The sequence below is a fragment of the Otolemur garnettii genome, unplaced genomic scaffold, assembly GCF_000181295.1.
Source record: "Otolemur garnettii isolate 467f Iridium unplaced genomic scaffold, OtoGar3 scaffold00134, whole genome shotgun sequence".
NCBI classification, from domain to species: Eukaryota; Metazoa; Chordata; class Mammalia; order Primates; family Galagidae; genus Otolemur; species Otolemur garnettii.
The window spans coordinates 2327454-2338394 of record NW_003852529.1 but is presented as its reverse complement, the minus strand read 5'-3'; the positions used below and the strand labels follow the sequence as shown (position 1 = coordinate 2338394).

Here is a 10941-nt window from a genome sequence, read left to right as displayed (position 1 = left end):
GCCACAACGCCCGGCTATTTTTTGGTTGCAGCCATCATTGTTGTTTGGTGGGTCTGGGCTGGGGATTCGAACCCACCACCTTAGGTGTACGTGGCTGGCGCCTTAGCAGGTTGAGCTATAGGCGCCAAGCCCAGAACTGTGTTAAGAGGGGAAAAAAGAGTAAAGACAGTTTCTGCAGTAAGTGCCAAAACTGAAGATATCAAGCACAAAAGGAATCTCAAGGAGCTAATTTCAACTTCCAGCTTTTGGAGAGATGAGTGATTATCATCCCTACTTTGCAGGCAACTGAGGCCCAGAGGTAAAGAAAGTTGCTTATAGGGGCTGGGTGCATACCTATAATCCCAGCACTCTTGAGAGGTCAAGGTTGGTGAATTACTTAAGTTTGAACAAGAGTGAGACCTTGTCTCTATCAAAAATAGTAAAAACCAACCAGGCATGGTGGTACATGCCTATAGTCCCAGATACCTGGGAGGCTGAGGCAAGAGGATTGCTCAAGCCCAAGAGTTTGAGGTTGCTGTGAGATATGACACCATGGCACTCTACCTGGGGCCCTAGAGTGAGACTGTCAGAAAAAAGAAAAGAAGAGAAATAGTTTAAACCTGTAAGAAATTCAACATCAGGGTTTTTTTTTTTTTTGGAGACAGAGCCTCAAGCTGTCCCCCCTACATCACAGCTCACATCAACCTCCAACTCCTCTGCTCAAGCAATTCTCCTGCCTCTGCCTCCCAAGTAGCTGGGACCACAGGCGCCTGCCACAACACCAGGCTATTTTTTGGTTGCAGCTGTCATTGTTGTTTGGTGGGCCTGGGCTGAATATGAACCCGTCAGTATGTGGCTGGTGCCTTAGCCGCTTGAGCCACAGGCACCGAGCCCAACATCAGTATTTTTAAAATTTTTATAGAACAGATCAACCATTCAGGTTTAAATTCTACAAAATATAAAGCTATGGACAGAAAAACATGATTAATATTACACATTAACTTTGAGTTTGATATATGGTTGATGAGAATAAAAAGTGATACAACTTTCAGAGTAAAAAAGGTATCTACTAGGTGGTGCCCGTACCTCAGTCAGCAAGGCGCCTGTGACATACACCAAGGGTGTGGGTTCAAACCCACGAGGCCAGCTATAACAAGGACAACTGCAACAATAAAGACAAACAAACAAAAAAATAGTCGGGCTTTGTGGTGGGCGCCTGTTGTCCCAGCTATTTGGGAAGCCAAAGCAAGAGAATCGCTTAAGCCCAAGAATCTGAGGTTGCTTTGACGCCATGGCACTCTACCCAGGGCGACACCTTGAGATCGTCTCAAAAAAAAAAAAAAAAAAAAAAAAAAAAAAGCTATATTATTAATTATGAAAATGTAAAGCACTGTTTTGAAGACAAAAGAAAACAAAATACACATTACAAACTGGAAAGAATTATCTGTATTACAATGAAAACAGTCACATATTATCTATTGTCTGTATTACAATCAAAACAATCACATATTATCCGTTTAAGTATGTACATACATCTGCTTGACCTCCTCTCGACCGCGTTTCTGGCAGCCTTCAGGGTGTCCTTCCCTGTATGCTGTAATTTTGATTGATTCTGCTGATGGTCATTAGACAACTTGCCTCCATTTCTCCTGCCATTCACCACCATGTTCTTGGATTCTCCCAACCACTTCATACCCACAGACAGCCTGACCCAGGTGCATTTAGTCACTCTCTTCTAATAGCTCAGAGAATTTCAATGTTCTCTCCTAATAGAAACAAAATACGAAAAAGCAAAATAAGGAGGTAAATACATGAAAGATCATTCTGAACAGACCCTTGAAAAAAATATATAACATTAAAAGTACAGTCATGTGCCATATCATGAGGTTTCAGTCAAGGACAGAACCATACACGACGAGGGTGGTCCCATAAGATAATGGAGCTAAAAATTCCTATTGCCTAGTATTTATTATATTATATACTTTTCATTATTATTCTACAGTGTACTTCTACTTACAAAAAAAGGTAACTCTAAAATAGCCTCAAGTCCTCCAGGAGGTATTCCAGGAAAAGGCTTTGTTATCACAGAAGATGATGGCTGTATGCATGTTACTGACCCTGAAGACTTTTCCAGTGGGAGGGGATGTGGAGGTGGAAGACAGTGATATTGATGATCTTGGTCCTCTGCTAGGCTGATGTGTGTGACCATGTCTTAGTTTTTTAAAAAAAAGTTTTAAAAGAAAAAAAGCTTAAAAGGAGAGTAAGGATATAAAGAATATAGTAGAACCTCTGTAAGTTGGACAACCAAGGGACCATAATAGACTGGTCAACACGTGGAGGTGGTCAACACAAGGAACTAGGCCTGCTGTACAGATATGTACATGTGGTACATGCCCAGTCTGTGAAAATTAGGTCAACTTAAGGAGATGGTCAACTATGGAGATTCTGCTGTATACTATATTTTTGTCTTTTATTCTGTGTTTTTACTGTACCTTTCCTATGTGTAGATACACAAATGCTTACCATTGTGTTGCAATCACCTGTAGTACTCAGTATAGTAACATGCTACACAGGTTTGTAGCCAAGGAGCAACAGGCTCTCTATATAACATTGCTTAGGAATGTAGTCTGGCTGTATCATCGAAGTTTATGTAAATACATTCTATGATGTTCACACAATGATGCATTTCTCAGGATGTTCTCTATTAAGTGATGAGTGATTATAATTGAGTAACAGATGTCTCAACTGATACAAACAATCTTGGCTTTCTCCAGTCATTATGATGCCATGCCATGCTCAGAACTATAGCACCCCCCTCCCCACACACACACTCAGACTGAAATTTAAGCTGCACCAGGCAGGTACTCACTCTGCCTTGTGCAGTGCTTGTGCTTAGAATTATGACCAGCAAATAACAGGTACTCAGTTAAGCATTTATCTTCCAGTTACCAATACAAATCATCCTTGCTGCTTACAATGCTGGTATCTAGGTACAGTTCTACAATCTATCAAATAACATGTTTTAGTAATGAACCGAGAGTAAACTACAGAGAAGTTATTTATACCCCTTGTTTCAAAGAAAGTGTAGGAAAAGCCAGGATGTTAAATTTTGTCCACCAGAGTAAAAGACTCCTGTTACATTAGCTGCACATTACTTAAAGTAAAAAGAAACGCACAATTTGGCCAAGTAACAAGAATAAAGAAAGTAAAGAACTTCCCATCTTTTTGTTGTTACTAGCTTTAGCTCACTATTCAAGATTTTTTTTTATTTTTTTTGAGACAGAGCCTCAAGATGTCCCCCTGGGTAGAGTACTGTGGCATCACAGCTCACAGCAACCTCCAACTCCTGGGCTCAAGCGAGTCTCCTGCCTCAGCCTCCCAAGTAGCTGGGACCAAAGGCGCTCGCCACAATGCCCCGCTATTTTTTGGTTGCAGCCGTCATTATTGTTTGGTGGACCCGGGCTGGATTCGAACCCGCCACCTTAGGTATATGTGGCTGGCACCTTAGCCACTTGAGCCACAGGCACCGAGCCGACTGTTCAAGATATTTACGGGGCCAATATTCAAATACCAATGTCTGAAAATACCTGCCTTATTCCTTTACAGTGGCAACAAAGGTGAGAGGCTATCAGGAGTACTATACAGGGTAGAGATAAAGTTCGTGTGCAGTATAGTAATATAGGGGTATCTCTCACTATCTCAATCTCACTCATGCCTATAATCCTAGCACTGGGGGAGCTCAAGGCAGGAGGAGACTCTATCCCTACTAAAAATAGAAAAATTTGGCTCGATGCCCATGGGTCAGTGGTTAGGGTGCCAGCCACATGCACCAGGGGCTGGTGGGTTTGGGCTGGGCCTGCTAAACAACAATGACAACAACAACAAAAATAGCCAGGCATTGTGATGGGTGCCTGTAGTCCCAGCTACTTGGGAGGCTGAAACAAGAAAATTGCTTAAGCCCAGGAGTTTGAGGTTGCTGTGAGTTGTGTTGCCACATCACTCTACTGAGGGTGACACAGTGAGACTCTGTCTCAAAAATAAAATAAAATAAAATAAAATGAAATAAAATAGAAAAATTAGCCATATATTATATTAGGCACCTATAGTCCCACCTACTCAGGAGGCTGAGGTAGGAAGATCACTTGAGCCCAGGAGTATAAGGCTGCTGTGAGCTAGGCTGATGCTAATGCACTCTAGCCTGGGCAACAGAGTAAGACTGTTTCAAAATAAAATAAAACAACAACAAAAGTTGAATTCCGGGACTGAATGATTTCAGTTGTGGGGGATGCTTGTAATTTATGAAGACTTTTGGAAATGAGAATATTTTAGGTTATATTTGATGCTAATGGAATGAGAAAAAGGATGTCCATGATAATACTTCACTATGAAATTATACTTTAGTGTAAGGCATTCTAAAAAGAACTTAAGATAAGAAAGTGCAAAATTACAGAACATCAGAGCTAAAGGGACTTTGAAATCACCAATACAACTTCTTCAATTTGCAGATGAAAATGAGGTCACATGCTCAATGCCATATAATTAACCTGCATCAGAATCATGAGCAGAACCCAGCACTACTGCCCCCATATCACAACTACACCAGATAAAGGTCAATTTCCCTTCTTTTCCCCAAATACACAGAAAGTACAGGTGATGAATTATTCTGTTTTTTTTTTTTTTTTTGAGACAGAGCCTCAAGCTGTCCCCCTGGGTAGAGTGTCGTGGCATTACAGCTCACAGCAACCTCCAACTCCTGGGCTCAAGCGAGTCTCCTGCCTCCGCCTCCCAAGTAGCTGGGACCACAGGCGCCCGCCACAACGCCCGGCTATTTTTTGGTTGCAGCCGTCATTGTTGTTTGGCAGGTCCGGGCTGGGGATTCGAACCCGCCACCTTAGGTGTATGTGGCTGGCGCCTTAGCCGGTTGAGCTATAGGCGCCGAGCCTGATGAATTATTCTGAAGTATTCCCAGAAATGCATACCTGGACAAACCTTTAATGATACCTAACACAAACACAAACATTATTTTTTATTTGACCTTAGTTCTCTCCTAGGAATATTTGTGTGAATTCACAGTGGCATAAGATGTGTATCTGAGTGGCAGGCTTAGGTACAAGGTACAAAGTGCATGATCAATGCTAAGGATACCTTTACAATTGTATTTTTCTCCTACCTCCCTCACTATTTAAATTTAATTTGTATTTAACTTTTATTGTACTTGTTTTTTCATTCTTCTTGTGGGCTTCACTACACCCAAAGAAATGCTGCTGCTTAAACAGGAAAAGGTAAGTAAAACTATTATCCATGAGGTATAATCTAAATAGTTTTCAATCACTTTAACAATTTAACACAAGACCTCTTGTCAGGCTCGGCGCCTGTGGCTCAAGTGGCTAAGGCGCCAGCCACATACACCTAAGGTGGCAGGTTCGAATCCAGCCTGGGTCAGCCAAACAACGATGGCTGCAACCAAAAAATAGCTGGGCGTTGCAGCGGGCACCCGTGGTCCCAGCTACTTGGGAGGCTGAGGCAGGAGACTCGCTTGAGCCTAGGAGTTGGAGGTTGTTGTGAGCTGTGACGTCACAGTACTCTACCCAGGGAGACAGCTTGAGGCTCTGTCTCAAAAAAAAAAAAAAGACCTCTTGTCAAATACCCTATATTTACACTTAGGAGAAAAGGCACAGAACTTGAGTATACTTTTGAAGCATAAAGGGAAAAGAAAGCAAGCTTGAAAAAAAGGGTAATGTACCATGGCCTGCCTTCTCTCACCTTTCTCCTCTGCCCAGAATACTGTAACTCCATCTTTTTGTCTGGCTAATTCCTTTAAGTCCTGTGCAGTGTTTATGTCTTTTAAGAAGTCTTCTTTCTAGAAAACTGCCAAATCTAGTTATATATTTCTACTATAAAACTGAATGTATTTGTCTGTTTACTTCCTTAATTAACTGAGCGTTCCTGAGGTCAGGTGCCTCTATTTCATCTCTGACCTCAGCATCTGGATAGCACATAGTGCACCAGAAGCACTCATCATGAAAGAATAAACGAAGCTGTAGTCTACACCATGTCACAGAAACTATTTCTACTTTTAAAAAACTTTGTAAATTAAAATTACTGCCTCGCCTCTTCAAATCCTTTTCTTTCTCAAGATGCCCATGGTGTTAAGGCAGTAAGAGAAACTCCTGCACAAGTGAAAACAAGCCGCTACCCCAAACCGCTCTCATACTTTTTGGTTCACCCTCCAGAGAAAAACAGGGAGAAAGCCAAGTGCTTCTGGCTCTTTAGAAAATTCATCTTTAGAATGCCTACATATTACACACAACTTACAGGTAATTACTGAAGACTGTGCTTTTAAGATTCTTAGTAGTCCTAATATTCCCCAATGATAAGATATAAAGTGTAATTAGGCTCGGCGCCTGTGGCTCAAACAGCTAAGGCGCCAGCCACATACACCCAAGGTGGTGGGTCCAAATCCACCCCGGGCCCGCCACACAACAATGATGGCTGCAACCAAAAAATATCCGGGCGTTGTGGCGGGTGCCAGTGGTCCCAGCTACTTGGGAGGCAGAGGCAGAAGACTCACTTGAGCCCAGGAGTTGGAGGTTGCTATGAGCTGAGATGCCATGGCACTCTATCCAGGGGGACAGCTTGAGGCTCTGTCTCAAAAAAAAAAAAAAAGTGTAATTAAATGGAATAGAAAAATACCTGGAATGGGGCAGCACCTGTGGCTCAGTGGGTAGGGTGCCAGCCCCATATATGGAGGGTGGTGGGTTCAAACCCAGCTCCAGCCAAACTGCAACAACAACAAAAAAAGCTGGGCATTGTGGCGGGCGCCTGTAATCACAGCTACTCAGGAGGCTGAGGCAAGAGATCGCCTAAGCCTAGGAGCTAGAGGTTGCTGTGAGCTGTGATGCCACAGCACTCTACCAAGGGTGATAAAGTGAGACTCTATCTCTAAAAGAAAAAGAAGAGAAAAAAAAAAAAGAAATACCTGGAATAAAAAGTGTCTCCATGGAAAATCATTAAGTCAAAACCAAGATTCCGAGTATGGGGCCCAGCAATACATTGTAGTGACCTCAAGGTGATGCCAGCTCCACTGTGAGAACTGCTGTTCTAAGTTAGTTATTCATTCAGTTTATCAGCAAAGAGCAGACGCCAAAATTTTAGGAAAAATCATAGAATAAAAAATTTAATGTGAGGTGGCCATGGATTGGCGTGGAAGCATGAGATGACCTTTAAGTGAACAGCAAATAAAAGTTGTCCTGCTTGGGGCTGCCTCCCCCCCCCCCAAAAAAAAATTTAACGTGAAAAAATTGTATCTATCAACCAAATAATTTTTCTGAAAATTAGGAAAAGTTTGCCAATAAATCATTTTAGCAGAAGCACACTTCAGGTCAGTTTAAACACAAACTGACATCCACTCTAATTTATAATTTTAACTAAATGTGGGTTAACAATCGAATATAGGACAAATTGGTGACCTTGCGTCTTATTTATGTAGTGGTCCACTGGTACTATCGTGAATCAAAGGTGCCTTAGTATAAAAGGCATAGAACATTTCACCAGCTTGGACACACTGCACATGTCTGGATGCAGCCCTGCAGCTGCACCCAGTACTCCTCACACATCCACACAGTAGCTGACAGTTCTAATAAAGCTATCAATAATTGGGTGCCATTTATAAATTTTTAGTTAGAAGTGAATATACATGCCACTAATTATCAGGTCATTATTCTGCCTTGTAAGTGTGGAACCTGTTCTTGCTGGTGTGAAATCTTTCCTAGAGAACTACAACCTTACATATTAAAACACTGAAATAATTTCACCAAGTTACAGGTGTTGGAGCCATCAGGTGGACAGTAAAGCCTAAATGCTTCATGGTTACCACAAGGGACCCCTGCCTCCAACAAACAAGGGTGCAGTCTCTCTGCCACAGAACATAGCTGGTTCATATGGAAATGCCCCCACTGCACTGTGGTTGACAACATTTGATTTAATTAGCCATCAACTACATTTAGAAGTAAATAGTACCTCAATTTTGTCCCAAAATTGGCAGGAAAAAATTTCAAGAAAGGACTACTGATCTCTTTTTTTTGACAAAGTCTCAATATGTCGTCCTGGGTAGAGTGCTATGAGCTGTGAACCTCAAACTCTTGAGCTTAAGCGATTCTCTTGCCTCAGCCTCCCTAGTAACTGGGACTACAGGCCCTGGAAATGACGCCTGGCTATTTTGTTGTTGTTGTTGCAGTTGTCGTTATTTAGCAGGCCCGGGCCAGGCTCGAACCCGCCAGCCTCAGTGTATGTGGCCAGCGCCCTACTCACTGAGCTATAGGTGCCAAGCCATGACCACCTTCTTAAGTGACATAATTGTTAAAAATCTTTCTGTGTTCTGACTTTCCAATATAAAAATGTCAGGAAAATTATTAGACAACTATATTCCACACACTGCTGCAGTTGAATCTGTGCTTACATTCTAATGAAAAAGCACTAGGAAATAATACACAAAAATTAATAAATGTTTTAGCCAGCTTGGAAAAAATAAAGCTGTCTATGGTGGCAGGAGTATTTTAGGTGAAGTAGGAAAGGGATAGTGGTTTAGAAAACCACTAAGAGCAAGGGAAGTGAGGGGAAAGCAACCAGAGAAGAGTAAGCATGAAGCCCAGAGGCAGAAATACACACTGTGTATCTAAGGAATAGCACAGAGTCTGGGGTAGTTGGAGTATATGAGGGATACAGAGACAGGATGAAGTCAGCCTGTTAGGAGCGAGAGGGGCTTCAAAAGCCACTGCTGAAACTTCCCAGTGAAAAGCAAAAATTACTTGATCTAACTCAAGTTTTAAAGGACGATGCGGGCAACTTGCTATGTGGAGAAGCATTCACAAATATTTTTAAAAAGCAGTTCTAATGAAGCTACAGAAGTTAACCAATGATTTCTGGGAACAAGAGACTGTACGTAGACTACTTAAGAGACTAATGAAATAAACCAGAGGAGAACTAGTGGCTTGCAGCAGCACAGGTGGCAAGAAGTAATTGGTTTCAGGATCTTTTCTGAAGGTTTTACTAAGAGTCAGGACATGCTGACAGACTGAATGTAGGTATGACAGAATGAGTACTCAAATACACATCCAAATGGAAGAATGGAATAAATATTTAGGGAGGTAACAAAGAGTACAGAAAGATCAGCTTTGGGCAGGGGTTGGAGAGAATGAGTTTGGTTTTGGTCATTTTTTCATTTTTCTTTTTTAACTTTTATTCTTTTTTGGTTAAGATCGTTTTTGAGATACCCATTAAAGGACCAAGTACAGTATGCAGATGAATATAAGGGCCTGGAGTTCAGGTCCAAGTTGGAAATAAAAATTTGGAGTATTAATGGTATTTTCAAGCCATGGGACCATATGAAATTGTCCAGGAGTACATAGCAAAGGAACCCAAGCACTGAGAGAGCACTCTAACAAGATGAGGAGACAGCAGCATAACATAATAGAAAGGAGCAACTAGTGAGGGAGGAGCACCAAAAGCAAACCAAGAACGAAGGGAGTGATTAACGTGGGCAAAGGCTGCAGATGCCCAGAAAGCAAATATCTTTCTTTTTATTCCCTTTTTAAAAAATTTTTACATATACATGTGTTTACTAGGTTTCCACTTTTTGCCTTCACAAAATCAAAAAGGCTTAAAATATCTTTCTTTTATGAGTGGAAAGGATGTGCTACTGACAATCTGTGAACTTTGCTCAGATATAGCAGAGAACTTCTAAAGTAGATATAATGTCTTGAGACTGTAAGGAAGACAGAAGGGAGTTTGCTTAAGAAATAGACAGAGGGGACTATAAAATATAGTGCCAAAAAAAAAAAAAAGGCTAGGTGCAGTGGCTCATTTTGACTGTTCACAAAAATGATGCAACTAGGGTCTAAGGAAATACATCTGTGACTACCCTCTGAGATGGGCAGCACCATTTCATTAGTGGTAATCATTAGTTAACCACTTGAGTGGTTTACCCAAACACTAAAGTCAACAGGTAAGGTTCACCTTATGTGGTTTAACTTGATTAACACCTGTGGAAAGCAGCACACACTTCAGATTCTAGCACAAAGGGGAGGCAATTTTTTTTTTTTTTGAGACTGAGTCTCACTTTGTCACCCTCAGTAGAATGCTGTGGTGTCACAGCTCACAGCAACTTGAAACTCTTGGGCTCAAGTGATTCTCTTGCCTCAGTTTCCCTAGTAAAGCTGGGACTACAGGTGCTTGCCACACTCCAGGCTACTTTTTTTGTTTGTTTGTTTAGCAGGCCCAGACCAGGTTTGAACCCACCATCCCTGGAGCATGTGGCTGGCACCCTAACCACTGAGCAACAGACACCCCAAAGGGGAGGCAATTTATGATCAATGCAAAGCTGCTAAAATAAGAATTGTATTTATTTCCCTATTTATATTGGAGACAGTGTCGTGCTACTGCCTAGAGTAGAGTGCAGTGGCATTATCGTAGCTCACTGCAACCTCAAACCCCTAGGCTCAAGTGATCCTCCTGCTGCAGCCTCCCAAGTAGCAGGTACTAAGGTATGTGCCACCATGCCTGGCTGATTTTCCTTTCTTTTTTAAAAATACAGACAGGAGACAGGGTCTCAGTATGTTGCTCAGGCTGGTCTCAAACTCCTAATCTCAAGTGATTCTCCACCTTGACCTCCCAAAGTACTAGGATTACAAGTATGAGCTACTGGCTTGGCATCTGTGGCTCAAGTGGCTAGGGCGCCAGCCACATACACCTAAGGTGGTGGGTTCCAATCCAGCCCGGGCCTGCCAAACAACAATGACGGCTGCAACCAAAAAATAGCCGGGTGTTGTGGTGGGCACTTGTGGTCCCAGCTACTTGGGAGGCATAGGCAAGAGACTCGCTTGAGCCCAGGAGTTGGAGGTTGCTGTGAGCTGTGATGCCACAGCACTCTACCCAGGGGGACAGCTTGAGGCTCTGTCTCAAAAA

General features: G+C 42.2%; 1 protein-coding gene across 8 annotated transcripts in view; it reads right to left on the bottom strand.

Annotated features, from left to right (window-relative positions):
* The window catches only part of KMT5B (lysine methyltransferase 5B), a 62403-nt gene that overhangs the window by 37556 nt on the left and 13906 nt on the right, over positions 1 to 10941 (bottom strand). For 7 of the 8 annotated variants that reach the window (XM_023518306.1, XM_023518308.1, XM_023518314.1 and 4 more), the window contains exon 2: positions 1513 to 1745. In XM_023518306.1, coding sequence (XP_023374074.1) covers positions 1513 to 1672 — 160 coding nt within the window. In that variant the 5' untranslated portion in view covers positions 1673 to 1745. Of the gene's footprint in view, positions 1 to 1512; positions 1746 to 10941 lie in introns of those variants that run through there. The other variant, XM_023518312.1, reaches the window with a different exon arrangement.